The sequence below is a fragment of the Ascaphus truei genome, chromosome 13 (assembly GCF_040206685.1).
Source record: "Ascaphus truei isolate aAscTru1 chromosome 13, aAscTru1.hap1, whole genome shotgun sequence".
Classification (NCBI taxonomy): Eukaryota; Metazoa; Chordata; class Amphibia; order Anura; family Ascaphidae; genus Ascaphus; species Ascaphus truei.
Genome location: NC_134495.1, coordinates 23,281,721 through 23,304,830, shown reverse-complemented (window position 1 = coordinate 23,304,830; position 23,110 = coordinate 23,281,721). Strand labels below are relative to the sequence as shown.

The 23,110-nt window shown below is 48.7% G+C and overlaps 2 protein-coding genes across 2 annotated transcripts; one reads left to right on the top strand and one right to left on the bottom strand.

Moving 5' to 3' along the window:
* The first annotated feature begins 1,086 nt into the window (after positions 1 to 1,086).
* Positions 1,087 to 2,028, top strand: LOC142464584 (olfactory receptor 5T7-like). The gene has a single exon (XM_075567955.1). It carries the CDS (start codon positions 1,087 to 1,089, stop codon positions 2,026 to 2,028), a length of 942 nt encoding a protein of 313 aa, XP_075424070.1.
* A 9,616-nt stretch (positions 2,029 to 11,644) lies between these two features.
* SLC39A2 (solute carrier family 39 member 2) lies at positions 11,645 to 21,822 on the bottom strand (the record flags this gene model as incomplete). Its single annotated transcript, XM_075568947.1, has 3 exons — positions 11,645 to 15,172; positions 20,814 to 20,932; positions 21,678 to 21,822. Coding segments are annotated over 3 exons (954 nt in total), but the record flags the coding sequence as incomplete, so codon positions are not given.
* Positions 21,823 to 23,110: the final 1,288 nt, after the last annotated feature.

Below are 23,110 nucleotides of genomic sequence, written 5' to 3'. Positions count from 1 at the left end.
AAGAGCGACATCTATAATAGGTGATACAGCTAAAAGTCAGAGCGACATTTATAATAGGTGCCACAGTTAAAGGTCAGTGCGACATCTACGTATAATAGGTGACAGATCTAGGCAACGTTTAAGATTTCTTTCTTACCTCTAGTTGGTGTTTCTTTTTATTTATATATATATAAATATATATCTATATATATAGATATATATAGAAAAAAGAGAAATTCTCTATTAGAATTCGCTGGGAGGTTGCTGACCTCAAAGAAGAAGCAGCCCAGACGTTCCAATTTCCATACAAAATCATCTATTATATATGTGAAGGAACACAAACTTCCTATCCATTTTATACACACAATTTTTATTTATATTCTGGTTTTTATTGATATACATTTTATTTTTGTGTTTTTTCATATACAATTTTCATTCTTTCTTTTTTTCTTTATTATTTTTTTCACATTTTCACACTCACCATTTTATTATTACTACCATCCGAGTTCCCAATATAATTTTGTACAATGTATTTTTACAGGTCATCTGTGCTAATTATTTTTGACCATCTGTGTGTTGTTAGGAATCTGCTGTCATAATTTACATTCAATATATATATATATATATATATATATATATATATATATATATATATATATATATATATTTATATGTGACTTTGTATTCAGATGTTGAACCTGTGGCAATGCACTAATGCCGGCACACGTTTTAACAGCTATTTTTAGGAGAGATGTGTTAAAAACCCATCTAGTTAATTCCTATAACTTATTCTATATTACTTTACGTTGGGAAACAGTGCCAGAAGTCGGCTCATTCCAGTTTCCCCCAAAATGTTGCCCTCATTAGTAGTAAAACTAAAAGCAAACGGAAAACTTTGGAACAAGAGATAAGACCCCAAGAATCCATATGTTGCTTTCCCCTACACATTTTCCTTCCCTTACATTATCTGTGGGAGTGTGCAAACACGTTTTATGTTTTTAATGACCCTATGTAATTATTCTTTCCACCCTCAAGGACGTGGTCCCTCCTTTCTGGGAGTGTTTTTCAAGAGACTTCAGCTCTGCTTTCTCAATGTGATTTAAGGAAATGAATGGGGGGAACAGAACTACTGGCGTGTCTGAGTTTGTTCTTCTGGGATTCACCGATCCCGAGGAACTTAAGATGCCCCTCTTTTTGTTGTTCTCAACAGTTTATGCTCTAACAGTCCTGGGTAACATCGGTATGGCAGTCATAATATGGACCACTCCTCGGTTTCACATTGCCATGTACATATTCCTGTTTAACTTGTCTCTGGTTGATGTCTGTTTCGCTACCACCATCAGTCCTATGATGCTGGCCAACTTGTTAAGGGAGACCGCAAGCATCTCACTGATGGGCTGCTCCTCTCAGATGTGTTTTGCGGTGGCCTTCGGGAGCTCAGAATGCTTTCTCCTTGCCTTTATGGCGTACGACAGATATGTGGCAGTATGCAGCCCATTGCATTACACCATGGTAATGAACAAGCGCCGTTGTCTTCAGCTAGTGGTTACATCACATCTCAGTGGCTTCCTTCACTCCATCATCCACACTGTGTTCACTTTCCGCTCTCCCTTCTGCCGGGCGGACATTCACCACTTCTTTTGTGACATACAACCGCTCTTAAAGCTTTCCTGCAAGGAAACATTCACCAGCGAGATTCTTCTGTTCACCTTCACTGGTTCCATCACCACTTGCTGTCTTCTGGCCATTGTCGTGTCTTACGTCTTCATCTTGGAGGCTATCTTAAAAATCCGTTCCTCAGGCGGAAGGAGCAGAACATTCTCCACCTGCAGCTCCCACCTGGTATCTGTCTCGTTGTTCTACGGCTGTGTTCTTTTCATGTATTTGAGGCCCAACTCCAGCTACCAGGATCAGGATCTGTCAGCTTCTGTGTTTTATTCACTTGTCATACCCATGTTGAACCCATTCATATACAGCCTAAGAAATAGGGACGTGAAAATGGTCCTGAGGAAAACCCTGTTCGTGAAGAAGCTTTGTAGTAGCACTTGACCCGGTAGGGACAGAATGTGAACTCTTGGCTCTCCTTCCTCCTGGAGGGGCCAGCAACTTATTGTAGAACAAACCTAAAAAGAAACTTAAAGCAGCCGTCTGCACAGAATGCCATTTTTATTTCATTTGTCACCATATTTTTTATATTTACTATAAAATATCTTATCTTCCGCTTTAAAATCAGAAACATGAGCGGTTAAAATATGAAGTATCCGGGAGGTCAAAATGGAGCTCTCTCTGGAGCACAATGCAGTCCGAGGTTACCATGGTAACCTTGGACACAACAGTATAAGAAAACCAATGATTTGCAACACTGAAAAACTAAATAAAGAGCAGAGCATGCTGGGAAGGCAAGATACTAACGTTATATGAGATAAACTCATACGGGCATCTGGGAAGGACTCTTTTAAATCTTTTAAAATTTGAAGTTTCTGTCAATCATGTTGTGTATGTCTCTGCAGAACAGTTTATTGCAGCCTCATCCTGAATAAAAGCACATGGGTGTTTCTAACAAACAATACTCTTAATCAACACCGTGAAAATTGGGTAACACGCAGTTAATGATGCAACAACATCCAAGTGTCCAACATCCAAGTGAATGAGTGTTAATACATTGGTAACTGTGCTTCCCATAGGGAGTGGTAATTCTGCTTACTAAATGTATGTATGTCCTTTATTTATATAGCGCCATTCATGTGCATTGAGCATCACAGCAGTAATACATGTGATAATCATATAAATAACAAATAATACAAGTAACACATAAAGGGAAAAAGCGCTTTCAGACATAAGTGACATTTAGGAAAAGGAGTCCCTGCCCCGAAGAGCTTACAATCTAAAAGGGGATTTTATTGTGGTGAGACGCCTTTCACTGTAAATATAGAACAGCAACGAAGAAGTGTTTACGGTACATCTATCTACAACAATACTTTTGTACCTTGTAAAGAATCTGCACATTACCTCATTAATAAATATTCCTACATGTGACCTTATAAAAAAATATTTATCACTCTTATCATTTTATCATAGTGGAGGTAGAAGAAACGGTGGTGTTATGTTTCTTCTCTTGTGTAGGATTAAGGGCCATATTTACTAAGTGATGCAAAGTCGTATCCTACCATCAAGCGCTTGTCAAAAACGAAATGATGAATATTTCCTAATAATCAATGTTATGTTTAGCTCAGTTGTGGGAGGAACACACTGAATAGGCTAAAGATACTGTAGCTTCTGTGCCTGTGTTACTGTATCACCTGTTGTTGGGAATATATGTGTTGTTGTTGTGAATTTGTGTTGTCACTGCAATTAATGGAATTTTCGTCATTGTAGCATTGGTTTATGTAGAGAAGTTGCATTGAACATGAGCTACTTCCTTCAAATCCTTGCTGAGATCAGGTGAGATCAGCTGAGATTGAGGTCTTAATAATTACCCTCAAAATGACATGGTTGGGTCTGTCCAGTAAACCTATTTTCCCAGAAGCATGGACGTTAAAACCCACAAGTTTTTTTCATCTTGATATGTTCTAGAGAGATCTAGAACCTTTCTAGAAAACCAGTGCCAATGCCAGAACAGTACATCTAGCCCTTGGTGTAAGAGTCCAGGCATTGACTCGATCTCCAGAGCAAACACAGACAGAGTTCATTTAAAACATTGGCAATGTGTTGGGCTCTGGAGTCAACCCCGGAGATACTAAAGCTGCAGCTTACTATCACTCAGGGACTATTCCCCAGTACCATTAAGATAGTGTTTGCAGCTGAGTGATCATGATGCAACAACGCCAGTTAACCTCTATAACTGTAACACTGCAGGCTCCTTACCAATGGAGATCTTTGTTCTGGAGAAAAAAAGACAATTAACTATGCAACAAATTAATGGCATGGGAAGAGCTTAAAAATACAGGTCCATATGTACCTAATCTATGTTACACCATGGCACCTTCTGGCTCTCGAATACACCTTTTGACCCATTCACTTGCATGGACTGTAAGGTTTCATCCAGCACCGCCAGGTATGTTAAGGCACCACATTGCTTAGTAAATACTTTGCAGTTCATTCATTAAGATGCCAATTGGCTTGGAAAGGTGTAGAACGTCTCCTGGCACAGAGTAAAGATTACCAGTAATTAGGAAATCTGGTAAAACTAGATCACTTGGAAACTGCAAACGTGAGTCAACAGTTTGGAAGTGCCAAAACATTCAAATCTAAAAAAATGCCATATGTCCCTATGAGGAGAAGCAAGACATGTACAATATTTTAGGCTCACTCCTTGTGCAAAAGAGGAGCATATTGAGATTATTCCCAGAAAGTGACTTCATACATTGATACAATATGGCGCACACACTACAGGCATACCCCGGTTTAAGGACACTCACTTTAAGTACACTCGCGAGTAAGGACATATCGACCAATAGGCAAACGGCAGCTCACGCATGCACCTGTCAGCACGTCCTGAACAGCAATACCAGCTCCCTACCTGTACTGAAGCTGTGCGCAAGCGGGGAGACTATAGAGCCTGTTACACATGTGTTATTTACATCAGTTATGCATGAGAGTGGGGGGGGGGGGAGAGAGGGTGGGGGAGGAAAGAGGATGGGGGAGAGGGAGGAGAGAGAGGGAGAATAGAGGAGGGAGAGGGGGAAGAGAGGATGGGGGGGAGAGGGATGATGGGGGGGAGAGGGAGGATGGGGGAGAGGGAAAAAAGCAAAAAAAAAGGGGGCGCAGTTTGATTTAATTTGTTTTCTAAATATTTTTTAATGTGTCCCAGTTTTTACATTTGAAAATCTGGTCACCCTAGTTATGATGACAAATAATACATGGTTACAAGTACATAGTTACATAAGTGAATAGGGTATATACAAGACATTGCATGCACAGTAAGAGATAATATATATTATATGCGTATATTCAGTAACAGTTACAGACCAGATTAAAATGTGAGACAGCTTTAGATTTGAAAGAACTTAAACTGGTGGTGGATGTGAGAGTCTCCGGTAGGTTGTTCCAGTTTTGGGGTGCGTGGTAAGAGAAGGAGGAGCGGCCGGATACTTTGTTGAGCCTTGGGACCATGAACAGTCTTTTGGAGTCAGATCTCAGATGATAAGTGCTGCATGTGGTAGGGGTGAGGAACTTGTTCAGATAGACGGGTAGCTTGCCCAGAAAGTATTTGAAGGCAAGACAGGAAAGGTGAACTTTGCGCCTAGACTCAAGTAATGACCAATCTAGTTCTTTGAGCATTTGCAGTGATGTGTGTTGTACAGTAGTTGCATTGGAGAACAAAACGGCATATTGAATTGCAGAGGGTATCAAGTTTGCTAAGGTGGGTTTGGGATGCCGAGCTGTATACTATGTCCCCATAGCCAATAATTGGCATTAGCATCTGGGGACCAGCTGATAGGTCTTCCCCACTGAAGTCATGTCTAGGAATGAGGAGATAGATGATGTTGAGGACAATGCAATAAATGAGGACCCCAACCATTAAACACCAAATCCGTTCCATGCACACAAAAATGATGCCTTGTTGCGTATTTACTACATATCCAAAATCGGGACGGTGTAACATGGATTTTATTAGGCAGGTGTATTATGCTCTTACACATACACATAGACTTGCATAATATGAAGTACAATTAGAAACATAATTGACACGTTTATAACATTTACTCTGATGGTAATTGAGGTGACCTGCAGTTATCACAGTGTTCCAAAGGTCTAATCAGCTGAATACACTCACCCTTTCCAATGTATTTATCATACTCAAGATATCAGAATAAACGACACCCAACTCTACCTGCTATAAATATAGAAAATACGTAATAATGAGAACTTGCATTCATGAAATAGAAGAACAACACTGAGTGAATATTAAGAACTTTATTGAACACTTAATTGGGTCAGTGGGTATGTTTTTTGGTAGCTGCGCTGTATATAAAAGGAACTTTTAGTCTCTCCCTGTCCATGGAGGGTCCCTTCCCCCCAAAGAGCCTTCCATCCCCACCTAACCCGTCTCCTGCTCCTTTCTCTTTCCTTTAAGTTTCCAGCAGGGAAGGCAGAAAAACTGAAAGTTGGAGCGTTCAAGGAGGACAGATAGTTAAAATAGTTGGTAAAATCTAAATACCTACAACATGTTAGACCAGATTACATTGAAATTTGAGAGGGTGTTGGTATGTTATGTTATTTTTCTGAATCTGAAAATCAAAGTGCTGTACCAATATGGCTTATTGAATTACCCTTGATGTCAATATATCAAGCTATTTTGCTCATATTCCATCTTATTCACATCTTGCGGAGATAAGGACACATTTGAAGGGTCACATATTATAAAGAGATCATTAACCTTTACAGTGCTGAGGGTCTGGTGGCTCCAGAGTATCGCCGGACCTTCGTCACCTCCGAGTCAGGCAATAGTTTCAAGAGTCATCACGCAACACGACCGGGGCAGAATGCCAGAAATGGAAATGGAAATGGAGAGAGCTCCAATCAGCCTGGCCATTCCATCAGAGCCTGATCTGCCCCTACGAAAACAGCAAGTCCCCCCCCGTCCCCCCCCCCCGACGTACCCGGTACATCAAAAGAGCCTCCAACGTCCCACAGCCCATGCCATATCCTGTACGTCATTAGGGCACTGGAAAGGTTAAATGATGCATCTGAAGCGTAACCAACAAAAACATATCCGGCAGTTCTGACGGGACATAAACTTGTGAAGCGTCTTATGTGTGGCAACAAATACAAGTCTGATGTGCATCTAGAACTGGGGCTGGCCAACTTCAGTCCTCAAGAGCCACCAACAGGTCAAGTTTTAAGGATATCCCTGCTTCAGCACAGGTGGCTCAATCAGGGGCTCGGGAATATCCATCAAAACTGACTTCTTGGTGGCCCTTGAGAGCTGGAGTTGGCCACCCCTGTTCTAGACACACTTGTGATGAGTTTGATAAGTACGGGAGCCACCAGTGTTAATCTCAGTGTGCGCTTTCAGAGTGCGTATCCTGAGCGTGTCACAATAAGCATTTGCTAAAAAAAAAGCTGTGTGTGCTGTGCACGCGCATAGTAAGTGAAACTTCTTTGACTTTTGTCACAGAAATTGTATTTGTATTGGTGATGTTTTAATTAAAAATCAAAATACAATTTCATTGACAAAACGCAAATACATTTGACTTATAACGCGCGTGCTCGGCACACATCCCCTGTATTAGCTATTTGCACGGAGTGTGAATATGTGTGTCAGTGTGTGTGTATGTGTGTCAGTAAGTGTGTGTGTTTGTGTGTGTATGTTTGTCAGTCAGTGTATGTGTAAGTCAGTCAGTCAGTCAGTGTGTGTGTGTCAGTCTGTGTAAGTGTGTCAGTCAGTGTGTGTGTGTGTGTGTGTGTGTGTGTGTGTGTGTGTGTGTGTGTGTGTGTGTGTGTGTGTGTGTGTGTGTGTGTCAGTCAGTCAGTCAGTCAGTGTGTGTGTGTGTGTGTGTGTGTGTATGTGTGTCAGTCAGTGTGTGTATGTGTGTCAGTCAGTGTGTGTATGTGTGTCAGTCAGTGTGTGTGTATGTGTGTCAGTCAGTGTGTGTGTATGTGAGTCTGTGTGGGGGTCTGTGTGTTGGTCAGTCAGTGTGTGAGTAGGGGTCAGTCAGTGTGTGTGTGGGGGTCAGTCAGTGTGTGTGGGGGGGTCTGTGTGGGGGCCAGTCAGTGTGTGTGTGGGGGTCTGTGTGGGGGTCAGTTAGTGTGTGTGTGGGAGTCAGTGTGTGTGTGGGGGTCAGTCAGTGTGTGTGTGGGAGTCAGTGTGTGTGTGGGGGTCTGTGTGGGGGTCAGTCAGTGTGTGTGTGGGGGTCTGTGTGGGGGTCAGTAAGTGTGTGTGTGGGAGTCAGTGTGTGTGTGGGGGTCTGTGTGGGGGTCAGTCAGTGTGTGTGTGGGAGTCAATGTGTGTGGGGGGGGTCTGTGTGGGGGTCAGCCAGTGTGTGTGTGGGAGTCAGTCAGTGTGTGTGTGGGAGTCAGTGTGTGTGTGGGGGTCTGTGTGGGGGTCAGTCAGTGTGTGTGTGGGAGTCAGTGTGTGTGGGGGTCTGTGTGGGGGTCAGTCAGTGTGTGTGTGTGGGAGTCAGTGTGTGTGTGGGGGTCTGTGTCGGGGTCAGTCAGTGTGTGTGTGGGGTCCTGTGTGGGGGTCAGTCAGTGTGTGTGTGGGAGTCAGTGTGTGTGTGGGGGTCTGTGTGGGGGTCAGTCAGTGTGTGTGTGGGAGTCAGTGTGTGTGTTGGGGTCTGTGTGCGGGTCAGTCAGTGTGTGTGTGGGAGTCAGTGTGTGTGTATGTGTGTCAGTCAGTGTGTGTATGTGAGTCTGTGTGGGGGTCTGTGTGTTGGTCAGTCAGTGTGTGAGTAGGGGTCAGTCAGTGTGTGTGTGGGGGTCAGTCAGTGTGTGTGTGGGGGTCTGTGTGGGGGTCAGTCAGTGTGTGTGTGGGAGTCAGTGTGTGTGTGGGGGTCAGTCAGTGTGTGTGTGGGAGGTAGTGTGTGTGGGGGGGTCTGTGTGGGGGTCAGTCAGTGTGTGTGTGGGAGTCAGTGTGTGTGTGGGGGTCTGTGTGGGGGTCAGTCAGTGTGTGTGTGGGAGTCAGTGTGTGTGTGGGGGTCTGTTTGGGGGTCAGTCAGTGTGTGTGTGGGGGTCAGTCAGTGTGTGTGTGGGGGTCTGTGTGGGGGTCAGTCAGTGTGTGTGTGTGGGGGTCTGTGTGGGGGTCAGTCAGTGTGTGTGTGGGAGTCAGTGTGTGTGTGGGGGTCTGTGTCGGGGTCAGTCAGTGTGTGTGTGGGAGTCAGTGTGTGTGTGGGGGTCAGCCAGTGTGTGTGGGAGTCAGTGTGTGTGTGGGGGTCAGTCAGTGTGTGTGTGGGAGTCAGTGTGTGTGGGGGGGTCTGTGTGGGGGTCAGTCAGTGTGTGTGTGGGGTCCTGTGTGGGGGTCAGTCAGTGTGTGTGGGAGTCAGTGTGTGTGTGGGGGTCTGTGTGGGGGTCAGTCAGTGTGTGTGTGGGAGTCAGTGTGTGTGGGGGGGTCTGTGTGGGGGTCAGTCAGTGTGTGTGTGGGAGTCAGTGTGTGTGTGGGAGTCAGTGTGTGTGTGGGGGTCTGTGTGGGGGTCAGTCAGTGTGTGTGTGGGAGTCAGTGTGTGTGTGGGGGTCTGTGTGGGGGTCAGTCAGTGTGTGTGTGGGAGTCAGTGTGTGTGTGGGGGTCAGTCAGTGTGTGTGTGGGAGTCAGTGTGTGTGTTGGGGGGTCTGTGTGGGGGTCAGTCAGTGTGTGTGTGGGTCTGTGTGGGGGTCAGTCAGTGTGTGTGTGTGGGGGTCAGTCAGTGTGTGTGGGGGTCAGTCAGTCAGTGTGTGTGTGTGTATGTGTGTCAGTCAGTGTGTGTGTGTATGTGTCAGTCAGTGTATGTGTGTCAATCAGTGTGTGTGTGTGTGTGTGTGTGTATGTGTGTATATGTGTGTCAGTCAGTGTGGGTGTGTGTGTCAGTGTGTATGTGAGTCAGTGTGTGTATGTGAGTCAGTGTGTGTATGTGAGTCAGTGTGTGTATGTGAGTCTGTGTGTGTATGTGAGTCTGTGTGGGGGTCTGTCAGTGTGTGTGGGGGTCTGTCAGTGTGTGTGGGGGGGTCAGTCAGTGTGTGTGTGTGGGTCAGTCAGTGTGTGTGTGGGGGTCTGTGTGGGGGTCAGTCAGTGTGTGTGGGTGGGTCAGTCAGTGTGTGTGTGGGAGTCAGTGTGTGTGTGGGGGTCTGTGTCGGGGTCAGTCAGTGTGTGTGTGGGAGTCAGTGTGTGTGGGGGGGTCAGCCAGTGTGTGTGGGAGTCAGTGTGTGTGTGGGGGTCAGTCAGTGTGTGTGTGGGAGTCAGTGTGTGTGGGGGGGTCTGTGTGGGGGTCAGTCAGTGTGTGTGTGGGGTCCTGTGTGGGGGTCAGTCAGTGTGTGTGGGAGTCAGTGTGTGTGTGGGGGTCTGTGTGGGGGTCAGTCAGTGTGTGTGTGGGAGTCAGTGTGTGTGGGGGGGTCTGTGTGGGGGTCAGTCAGTGTGTGTGTGGGAGTCAGTGTGTGTGTGGGAGTCAGTGTGTGTGTGGGGGTCTGTGTGGGGGTCAGTCAGTGTGTGTGTGGGAGTCAGTGTGTGTGTGGGGGTCTGTGTGGGGGTCAGTCAGTGTGTGTGTGGGAGTCAGTGTGTGTGTGGGGGTCAGTCAGTGTGTGTGTGGGAGTCAGTGTGTGTGTGGGGGGGTCTGTGTGGGGGTCAGTCAGTGTGTGTGTGGGTCTGTGTGGGGGTCAGTCAGTGTGTGTGTGTGGGGGTCAGTCAGTGTGTGTGGGGGTCAGTCAGTCAGTGTGTGTGTGTATGTGTGTCAGTCAGTGTGTGTGTGTATGTGTCAGTCAGTGTATGTGTGTCAATCAGTGTGTGTGTGTGTGTGTGTATGTGTGTATATGTGTGTCAGTCAGTGTGGGTGTGTGTGTCAGTGTGTATGTGAGTCAGTGTGTGTATGTGAGTCAGTGTGTGTATGTGAGTCAGTGTGTGTATGTGAGCCAGTGTGTGTATGTGAGTCTGTGTGTGTATGTGAGTCTGTGTGGGGGTCTGTCAGTGTGTGTGTGGGGGTCAGTCAGTGTGTGTGTGTGGGTCAGTCAGTGTGTGTGTGGGGGTCTGTGTGGGGGTCAGTCAGTGTGTGTGGGGTCTGTGTGGGGGTCAGTGTGTGTGTGGGGGTCTGTGTGGGGATCAGTCAGTGTGTGTGTGGGGGTCAGTCAGTGTGTGTGGGGGTGTCAGTGTGTGTGGGGGTCAGTCAGTGTGTGTGTGGGGGTCAGTCAGTGTGTGTGGGGGTCAGTCAGTGTGTGTGTGGGGGTCAGTCAGTGTGTGTGGGGGTCAGTCAGTGTGTGTGTGGGGGTCAGTCAGTGTGTGTGTGGGTCTGTGTGGGGGTCAGTCAAGGTCTGTGTGGGGGTCAGTCAGTGTGTGTGTGTGGGTCTGTGTGGGGGTCAGTCAGTGTGTGTGTGTGTCCTGCTGCAGCCAGGGGCGGGGTGTAAAATTGCGCACCACTTCTCCCCCTCCCCTTCTGCAAATTCTGCGCAACCCCCACCCCCACCTTACGCAAATTCTGCGCACCCCTCTCCCCCCCGCGGGGTACATGTGCGCGGCACGGGCATGAGTGACCGGCCGCGGGCGAGATTACCCGTCTGCTGCCCGGCCCGCCCGGGTCACCCTTTCTTCCAGCAGCAGGAGCCGGCGCCGAGCCCCTGTGCCGCGCGGGTTGCGCCGTGTGGCGCCCACGTCAGTTAGGAGCGTGTGGGGGGAACGACGCCGCTGCCAGCCGCTTCTGCGCATGTGTGGCGTCCGTCAGTGGCGCCATCACAACTGCGCATGCGCGGCATGGCAGCGGGCGGCGGAACAGCGGCCGTTAGGAGCGGCGGCAATATGTCAGCAACCGGGTGTGAGGTGTGTGGGAGGGTGAGGGGTGGGGGGTGCGGCGGCGATTTGGAGCGGCGCCGGCGGCTATCGCCGCCGCCGCCACATGTGACAAGGGACGTGTGAGTGGAGCGGCGTCCATTACGTGACGTCACTTCCGTTTCACATTTCGCCCCCCATCTATCCAGTTTTATCCCATCAGGACTAGGTGCCACGAAAGAAGTTTCACTTCAAAAAGTGCATAATACAACCAACTACAGTGGTTCCATAGTGACATTATTTTCATGACATTTTTTGATTTTTTTTCATAACAGTATTTTATTACATTTTTACAATAAATTAAAAAAATGATACATAGATCATCTTAATACATCTGACATTAAGTTATCATACATTCATGACCTTACATTACTATACAATACTTCAATCGGAAGAATGGGGGGTGCTTTTTAATGTCTCAGCTGCAAAACATTCAACGGGGTTGTCTTCTCTTTCATCCAAGGATGATTTTGAATTAAGAAGAAGATAATCCGGTGGTCTTAATAAAGAATGAAGTGTTTATTAGCACAGGATCGCTGTTTCGGCCGACCTTGGACCTGGGTCAAGATGACAATTTTTATTGCCATGAAGCACAAGATCACTTATCTACAGTACGACCTGGACCTCTCTATAAGCCTGGTGCCCCGCACAGTGCTCCTGATAATACAGATGTACCCAACCTTAGCTTCCTATATTTGGGGTATGCCCAGGCATTCTGCAGTGACGGGAACACTTCATCCGATGGAAACTCTGAGGCATACCTGGCTATGTTGAGGTATCTAGGGGGAGGATAATGGAGTTCGGCTACATCTGTATCTGCAGAACTGCTGAAAAGTATCCTGGTTGCTTTTACGCCCCCTGCCTGGCTTTAAACTCTCAATGTTAGAATGAATTGCAAAGATACTCCTACAATGATGGAAATAGCAACACAACTCCAAGTTATTGTTAAAGTTAAATGGACAGACTTTAAGATCCCTATTCAATATCATAGGAGGATGCTTCCCTGAGCTGTAGAAGACCTCAGCTCCAGATTGGCAGAGAGGAGTTATGCTGTGGATGGGTCGGGCAGGTCCCTGCAGGAAGAAATGTTTCTGTGTGTGTAATCCTACTTCGTTCTTATACCATGTTTGGTTTTGAAAATTGTTTAGGTGAAGGTGTCAACAAAGTATGTTTCCCTGTGTTACGGAGTGTCCTTTCTGGAAGTGTCCGATGGGTGGATGACCTGGACATGTAGGAATGAAGGCTGAGAAGTGAAACGCTGGTTTATGTCACCGGTCAGGAATGTGTCCCATATTTGTTAAGTGGTGCTATTGCATAAGATACCTTCTGGCATTGGCAGGCAACTCAGAGCCCATCAAGTGAATTGGCTGCCCGGTGCTGGAAAGTGCCATGTTGAATAGCACCACTTAATAAATATGGGCCTGTGTGTTCAGTTTGGCACCTTTAACCCCAAAGGGACCAGTAATTCATTGCTTTACAAACTCCCCCACATGACTCTCTGATACACATCTGGATTGAGTCTTGTTTTAGTTATAGCAACAACCTTCCAGAAAGCGTTCTCATAACATCATTTAAGGGCAGTACATATATTGAGTCTCTATCCTTGAGATGCTCTCACTGTTATATACTATTTAGTATTTAAGTTTTTGATCTTTCTGTCCGATTCACAAGGTCAGCATACAAGGATGGAACCTGTTACTTCTTCAACGATCATGGTCTATTGAACATACAACACACCAATTAAGTAATATATACAGACTGCTCAGTAATAACAGTGTTGTTGAATCTGCAGACATTACAGAACTGCCGCGTGGCCCAACAAGAAACACGAGGTGCCCCCTAGTATCTAATATGTTAGTACTATTATTTAACACAGTTACATATACTACTTCTCCCTTCTTAAAGAAAGGTTATCACATACCATTCATGCAAAAGGTTGTAACTCAACACAAGGTCATGTTAGGGACAGGAGCCTTTATTACTCGTCCACTTCTTGTAACCGTTTCTCCTATTGGGTCTCACTAGTGCTTTCATCGGTGGTTTCATTCGGTTCTTCTGTCTCACCCAGCTGTGGATCATCACGTTTATTGTTGTACTGAATGTCTTCAGATAACAGAGACTCACTGCCCCGCTGTATCAGTGATCTCTCCCTCTCTCCCTCTCTCTCTCCCTCTCCCTCGCCTGTGCCACCTTCATATGAGCAGAGACATTTTGAGGAACCTTGGGTTTCAAAACAACTGCTGATGCTGGTAAATTGGACCTGAACACACGGCGCATTAATAGTTGCGCTGGGTTGTATTTTAGACCTGTTATCTGAGCATTTCTCGGGCTCAGCAGCGCCAGATGAGGATCAGTCCCCATTTGTTTTGCTCTGATAAATGTCCCCTTTACAGTTCTAATTTTCTGTGCAGTCATTTCGGTGGACTGAGGATACCCTGGGTTTGAAAAGGTAAGCTTGAAACCCTACTTCTTGGCAAAAGTAACCACCTCATGGCTGGCCAATGGTACGGGGTCAGAGACGGTGTCTCGTGGTATACCGTACCTGGTAAGTAATGCTTTTAGTCTTGCTATGACTGACTATACTGGTTTATTTGATTGCTGAGTCGCCAGTTGTCCGAAAGGTCAGAGATGAGCAAAGATCATATGGTGTGGTAACGCGTGATGGGTATTGCTACAGAAAGAAACAGAAGACACTTGAGGCCGGATAGATTACTGATACAGCGGGGCAGTGAGTCTCCGTTATCTGAAGATATTCAGTACAACAATAAACCTGATGATCAGGTACAGTAGAAGAAACAGATTTTCATCCACAGCCAATTGAGCCAGAAGAACAGAAGCAAACAGCTATTGGAAGCACTAGTGAGACCCAACAGGAAACGGTTACAAAAAGTGGACGAGTAATAAAGGCTCCTAGTCACTACCAGGACTTTGTGTTGCGTTAAAATCTTTAATATGAAAGTTATGCAGTAATCTTTCTTTAAGAAGGGAGATGTAGTATATATAACTGTTAATACAACGTTTAAAGACATAGTTACATATACCACACTCACGAGAGATGGGTCAGGCCCAGATGGCTACGACGGCCATAATCGTGAAGCCAATGATAATGAATAGAACTTTAAGAAGTGGCTTCTCCTCGGAGTTCAGTTCCTGTGGGAGAATCTCCAAGAAGGTGACATAGACAAAGGTTCCAGAGGCAATGCCCTCCAGGATGGCCTGCACCAGGGTTACGACGGTGGTCTTTGCCAATGTAACTCCAATGCCAATGGCGATGCCAATGGGAGACATCAAGGAAAAAGCCACAATGTAGGTCAGCAGCCAGGCAGGCCGGACCATGCTCTGGACCAGCTTGAGGGACAAGCTGAAGACGATGATGCCCTTGTGGATGAGTACTGCAATACTGATCTGCAGAGCACTGGAATAGTTGGTCTGAAGTCCGATGGCCAGTCCCTCAAAGACTGAGTGGACAGACAGGGAACAGAAGAGGACAAGAGAGCGGAAGGAGGAATGGGAGTACAGATCAGGATGGACATGATTATGGGGATCCTCAAATCTCAGATTTGGCTCAGCTGGATGCTCCTGCTTCTCAGCATATCTGGTGGCCTCGGGAGACGTCAGGGTGTCCGGCAGTGCGATTACATCCTGCGGCGGGTTCTGAGGAGGACGGCAACACTGCAGCACAACTCGTTCAATGAGAAGGACCAAGAAGAAGCCCAAAGAAAGGATAAGCTCTCCCATGGGATAGTTTATCTGTGGAGAAAGCCGAGAGAATAATATTTTTGTCATGCAGCGCAGTACAAGGAAGACTATATCTGCAAGTCTTTGAAATATTTAATTGCAAACTGAAGGAGTGTCAGGAGTGTGGAGAAATGTGGAGGGGAAGGGACAGAGATTGAAGTGGGGTTCCACGAGGTGTTGTGGAGTCTACTTCTTAATTTGCAAACCCCTGAGTGCTGCTGTCTTTTTAAAGAACAAGGGGGTGTTGCGTGAAGGCAAAATAAAAAACAAAACTAACGCAAATCACATGATTTTAATCTTGCGACAATGTATCAAGGTATGTGCGCTAAGATTTGTACCATGTGCCAATCTCCACCCTGGGAAGTGTCACTAGGAGAAGTTAGGGAGGGGTTACAAGTCACGCAGATTATAATGAGACGTATCAAATTCTCCGCCTTTGCGCATCATGTTTTTGTATTTGCGTGACAAGTTGCACAAACTTTTCTGATAGTAATTTGCGTCAAATGTACAAAACACTTTCTTAAATGTGATGCAAACAGAAAATGGAGCAATGGATCAAAACAAACTTGTATTTGCACTTTATATTGCTACATCTCGCCCCTAAGTGCTTTATCTTATACTATATTAGTGAAAGCACTGTATGTTTGCCTGCCTGCCTGCATGCATGCCTGCCTGCCTGCCTGCCTGCTGGATGTCCGGTGTCCCTAGGGGAAATCTCATTGGTCCCTTGGGCCGCCCCCCGCACACCTCTCATTGGCCTGAGGCGGAGTGACGGCCCAAAGGACACACAGGGACACAAACACACACACAGGGACACACACACACAGGGACACACACACACACACACACACACACACACGGACACACACACGGACACACACACGGACACAGGGACACACACACAGGGACACACACACAGTAGGGGGGGTGTACATTAGCAGCATATATAACCCGGGGGGGGGGGCCTCACATACCCGCCGGAGCCTCCGCCTCTTCCTCCCCGAAATCAGCCTCCACACCCACGCTTTCAAACCCCCCCCCGCGCCGCTACAGTCAGCGGAGGAGCGGCCACAACAAGCTGCCTCCCGCCTCAGATCCACGTGGGAGCGGCCGGACGGGTGAGTGAGCGGCCTTCACCCACCCCTCACCCCCCTTCAAATCACCTCCCCTCCACCCCCCCCCCCCCCGGCGCCGCTACAGTCAGCGGAGCGAGCGAGCGCCCGGGACACAGCGGGGGAGCGGCCACAACAAGCTGCCTCCCGCCTCAGATCCACGTGGGAGCGGCCGGACGGGTGAGTGAGCGGCCTTCACCCACCCCTCACCCCCCTTCAAATCACCTCCCCTCCACCCCCCCCCCCCCCCCCGGCGCCGCTACAGTCAGCGGAGGAGCGGCCACAACAAGCTGCCTCCCGCCTCAGATCCACGTGGGAGCGGCCGGACGGGTGAGTGAGCGGCCTTCACCCACCCCTCACCCCCCCTTCAAATCACCTCCCCTCCACCCCCCCCCCCCCCCCCCGGCGCCGCTACAGTCAGCGGAGCGAGCGAGCGCCCGGGACACAGCGGGGGAGCGGCCACAACAAGCTGCCTCCCGCCTTAGATCCACGTGGGAGCGGCCGGACGGGTGAGTGAGCGGCCTTCACCCACCCCTCACCCCCCTTCAAATCACCTCCCCTCCAAAGGCGCCCCCCCCCGGCGCCGCTACAGTCAGCGGAGCGAGCGAGCGCCCGGGACACAGCGGGGGAGCGGCCACAACAAGCTGCCTCCCGCCTCAGATCCACGTGGGAGCGGCCGGACGGGTGAGGGAGCTGCCGGACGGGTGAGTGAGCGGCCGGACGGGTGAGGGAGCGGCCTTCACCTCCCCTCACCCCCCTTCACCTCCCCTCACCCCCCTTCACCTCCCTCACCCCCCTTCACCTCACCTCCCTTCACCTCACCTCCCCTCACCCACCCCTCACCTCCCCTCACCCCCCTTCACCTCACCTCCCCTCACTCCACTTCCCTTCCCTTCCACCTCCCTCCACCCCCCCCCCTTCACCTCCCCTCCACCCCCCCTTCACCTCCCCTCCACCTCCCCTCCACCCCCCCCCCCCCTTCACCTCCCCTCCACCCCCCCCCCTCACCTCCCCTCCACCCCCCCCCTCACCCCCCCCTTCACCTCCCCTCCCACCCCCACCCCCCCCCTTCACCTCCCCTCCACCCCCCCCCTTCACCTCCCCTCCACCCCCCCCCTTCACCTCCCCTCCACCCCCCCCTTCACCTCCCCTCCACCCCCACCCCCCCTTCACCTTCCCTTCACTCCCCCCTTACAACCTCCCACCACCTCCTCACCACCTCCACCCCCCTTCCCACCTCCCCCACCCCCCTTCCCACCTCCCCCACCCCCCCTTCCCACCTCCCCCACCCCCCTTCCCAACTCCCCACCACCTCCCCCCCCTTCCCACCACCTCCCCTTCCCCCCCCTCCTTCCCACCACCTCCCCTTCCCCCCCTCCTTCCCACCACCTCCCCTTCCCCCCCCCTCCTTCCCACCACCTCCCCTTCCCCCCCCTCCTTCCCACCACCTCCTTCCCAGGAGGCGGCCTTCACCTCCCCTCACCCCCCTTCACCTCCCTCACCCCCCTTCACCTCCCCTCACCCCCCTTCACCTCACCTCCCTTCACCTCACCTCCCCTCACCCACCCCTCACCTCCCCTCACCCCCCTTCACCTCACCTCCCCTCACTCCACTTCCCTTCCCTTCCACCTCCCTCCACCCCCCCCTTCACCTCCCTCCACCCCCCCCCCCTTCACCTCCCCTCCACCCCCCCCTTCACCTCCCCTCCACCTCCCCTCCACCCCCCCCCCTTCACCTCCCCTCCACACCCCCCCTCACCTCCCCTCCACCCCCCCCTCACCTCCCCTTCACCTCCCTCCACCCCCCCACCTTCACCTCCCCTCCACCCCCCCCTTCACCTCCCCTCCACCCCCCCCCCCTTCACCTCCCCTCCACCCCCCCCTTCACCTCCCCTCCACCCCCACCCCCCCTTCACCTTCCCTTCACTCCCCCCTTACAACCTCCCACCACCTCCTCACCACCTCCACCCCCTTCCCACCTCCCCCACCCCCCTTCCCACCTCCCCCACCCCCCTTCCCACCTCCCCCACCCCCCTTCCCAACTCCCCACCACCTCCCCCCCCCTTCCCACCACCTCCCCTTCCCCCCCCTCCTTCCCACCACCTCCCCTTCCCCCCCCTCCTTCCCACCACCTCCCCTTCCCCCCCCTCCTTCCACCACCTCCCCTTCCCCCCCCTCCTTCCCACCACCTCCTTCCCACCACCTCCCCTTCCCCCCCCTCCTTCCCACCACCTCCCCCACCCACCCCCCCCTCTTCCCTGAGGCGGAGTCACGGGCCAAAGGACACACAGGGACACAAACACACACAGACACACACACACGTAGACACACGTAGACACACACACACACACGTAGACACACACACACACACACACGTAGACACACACACACGTATACACACACACACACGTATACACAAACACACATACGTAGACACACACACACAGACACACACGTAGACACACACACACACACACGTACACACACGCGTACACACACACACGTACACACACGCACGTAGACACACACACACGTACACGTAGACACACACACATGTACACGTAGACACACACACACATGTACACGTAGACACGTACACACACACACACACACACACACACATGTACACGTACACACACACACACACACACATGTAGACGTACACACACACACATGTACACGTATACTCACACACATGGAGACGTACACACACACATGGAGACATATACACACACATGGAGACATACACACACACACATGGAGACATACACACACACACATGTACACATACACACACACGTATACACACAGGTATACATACACATAATGTATACACACACACACATGTATACACACACATGTATACACACACACACATGTATACACACACACACATGTATACACACACACACGTGTATACACACACACGTGTATACACACACACGTGTATACACACACACATGTGTATACACACACACACATGTGTATACACACACACACACATGTGTACACACACACACATACATGTGTACACACACACATACATGTGTACACACACACACACACGTGTACACACACACACACGTGTACACACACACGTGTACACACACACGTGTATCACATGTGTACACACACATGTGTACACACACACACGTATACACACACACGTGTATACACACACATGTGTACACACACACAAACACACACACACACACACACACACACTTATACACACACACACACATACAATGTATACACACAAACATGTATACACACACACAAACATGTATACACACATGTGTATACACACATGTGTATACACACACGAATACACACACACAATATATACATACACACAATGTATACACACACACACGTGTATACACACACGTGTATACACACACACACGTGTATACACACACACACGTGTATACACACACACGTGTATACACACACACGTGTATACACACACACGTACACATACACACACACACATGTATACACACACACATACAATGTATACACACAAACATGTATACACACACACACACCCCCAGCACACCACATCAGCACACCGGTATCCCATGCCCCCCCAGCACACTGCCATTCTCGGCTCCCCACCATTCCCAGCCCCCATCAACACCATCAGCACCCACACATCGCCACCTTTGCACCTCCCCCATCGGCCACACACATCATCCCGCACCCCCACATCAGCACCAAACCCTCCCAAATCAGCACACCAATACAATCACCATCAGTACAGCCACAGCAGCACTACCACCTGCACATGGGCCGCGTGGACACACTCCCCACCCAAATGCCACACCCACACCACAAACATCCCGGGCAACGCCGGGGCTCTCAGCTAGTATATATATAAGCTTAGCCTAACCCCGCCGGAAGAATAGATCAGTGTATCTCGAAAGCTCGCACAAATAAAAGCATTTTGTTATCCACAGAACGGTATCGTCTATTCGTTTTTTATTATTAAGCTCGGCTTAACACGGTAGATACCTCTACATATTTGATATATATATCATCATATATCATATCTATCTACTGATCTATCTATATACACTACAGTTTATCTCTCTCTTCTATATATATATATAGCAAAATAAAAAGATCACTTGTGAGCACATTCACGTCTTAGGTAGGTCTGCAACCCTGCTTTCACCCATTATCCCCCAGCATACAGTGCTTCCACTGCAGCAAGGGATTCTGGGAAAATGACATGCAAATGAGCACACAATGTGTCACCCTCTTTGTCTGAAAAAACATTGTTACATGGAGCCCATATAAGCTAATGCTCGCTGTTAACACAGCTTTAAAGCACAGCATGGGAATCAGATGCAAAGCCAGAGAAACCATTCACAGACATGTTTCAGCCGCAATGGGGTATCATCAGTGTGAAGTTGGTTGTACTGCTGGCTTTGCATTTTCAAGACTGTAGGGTTTTACCATATATATCTGTCTGTCTGAAGGTCCCCGTTAGACCGGCTGGGTTTAGGAGTAAGGGGCTGTGGCTCTTTAACTCACATAAGAGAGCTCCTCCGCAATGTCTGTGAGGTAATCCGCAACCACATGAAGTAGACAAGCACCCAGGAATATGCCCGCGGCGAAGGAGGTGATGAGGCAGAGGACCAAGTGATGGGTACCTGTGAAGAGAGCACGCCAGATGAGACCTCCTTCACTGGGGTGCACTCTAATTAGACACCCAGGAGAAGTTATACATGAGAAAAGATCACTCTAATGAGACATCCTGAACAGGGGTGCACTGTAATTAGACACCCAGGAGAAGTATACATGAGAAAAGATCAATCTAATGAGACATCCTGAACAGGGTGCACTGTAATTAGACACCCAGGAGAAGTACACCTTAGAAAAGGATCACTCTGAGACATTTTTAAGAGGGGCGCACTCTAATGAGACACCCAGGAGGTTGTGTACCTATGAACAGAACAGTCTAATAAGACACCCAAAGTACCAGTGAAGGAGTCTCTAATAAGACATTTAGGAGACCAGTAGAACTTCAGGGAAGAAAACTGTAGATTTGCGATGAAAGGTTTATAGTTTTGGGGATAGCTACATCATATTGGCTGCTACACATTTGATATAGTTGAATCTGACACAAACGTAACTGTCAAATTGCATCATTGTTGTACAATAATAATAATAATAATAATCTTAATGAACCGAAAAAAGAAATTAACTTTGCAATAAAGAGAAGATATTGGAAAGGAGGCAATGTGTGATCTCACTTTCCCAACCAAGGCCCCCGAGATACCACTTTGTCTCCGACTTTAAGAAGGATGCTGTGAGCCTTCGTGTGTCTACACAGGTCACATCTGCGAGTCAAGAACAGAAAAGCAACAACACAAAATACACTTTAGAACTTGGTACCTGTGGCTGCATTTTTCTGGAACCAGGCGACACGAGCAGGGATCAAGCCACACACCAACGTGAGGACCAGAAGAGCCACCAGACACCCAACCTTCACTGCTAAGAAGGTGGTCCATGGTCCACGTCTCCAATTGTGGGTTTCACAAAAAGGTTACTCAGTTGTTGACCGACAAGAGCAATGGAGAACACTTATTATCCGTCCCTGGGGATCTCAGTCTAGTTATTTCCTATGCACTCGCCCGCTTGCTGTCACCTTCTCTCACCCTCCGTCTCTCTCTGCACCTCTCTTCATACTCCAAATGCATCACCTCCTAATTTATGAGCGTCTCTTTTCCCCATTCTCTCTTCTTTCACCCTGCTGATGTTCTTCTTTCTTTTCCCTCACCTTGCTCCCATACAAATCTCTCTAAACCCCCTCTTCCCCGCACCTCTCTTCCTCACTCTATCCCTCTTTATACACTCTTACCCGGCCATTATATCCCTCCTCTGATGGCTTCTAGACAAGTGACCAGTTTGTCAGGTTCTCCCAACATTTCCGTTGACTCATTGGAATCTTGGATTAGTCTCTGAATGCCAAGTACCCGCTCTTGTGTCAATAAGCTCTCTTTGCCCATGTGATTATTGTATACTTATTGATGATAAGGAGCCCTCTTTCTGCTCCTGATGTAAAGAAGAAAAAACACTCCACAAGCCTAGTAGAGGCCAAAGGTTCATCGAAAACACTTAACTTCTACTTAGTGGTTTTTTTTCCTGTATCCCTTCGGCATTAATGCTGGTGAGGTGTATGGCAGAAAAATGCAGCTACAAAGGGGGGATATGTTTCAAGGGTCACACAAGGGTGCATTGTTCCAATTTGCAACTTTTTGACTCTGTAACTGGGTCGCTTTGCAGCAATGTGTCATGGTGCTGGTCTCCAAACCTCTCCACTCGGAGATTCTGTTCTGGCTGAGAGATTCAATCCGTCAGTGGTGACATTGGATACCGAGGCTTGAGCCTCATTACTCCAAGTTCTCTCGTTGAGTATATTGTCGCACATTTAGGAAGCTTCTTGATACTTGACACAGTTGAGTTGGTTTCACAGGGTCAACTCGGTGATGGGTAAACCTCTCCACTTGCGCCAGTGAGAGTTTTGAGGGGTCATTAAGGGGAGGTGTAAGACAAAGCCAAATTAAAATGCGGGTTGTCAAGATTTGCAACTATAACTTGTGCAGTTTTCCCTATCGGCCAGCTCTGAGCTGGCATCATTCGGTGCTCCTCAATGCTCTGGGATAAGTGATATGGAGTTAATCCTGGAGTTTAATTATAATCACATCTAATTATAAGTTATTTTTAACTGTAAACTGTAATTGGATTTCTTCTCTCCCCTTTACAGGTATGTTACATTGAACCATCTCCTCCTCCTTTTGCTGTACTGTCTGTGTCAACACCACACC

Bases quoted from the DNA above. Each gene is read 5' to 3' on its own strand.
- LOC142464584 (XM_075567955.1), top strand. From the start codon at position 1,087: ATGAATGGGGGGAACAGAACTACTGGCGTGTCTGAGTTTGTTCTTCTG.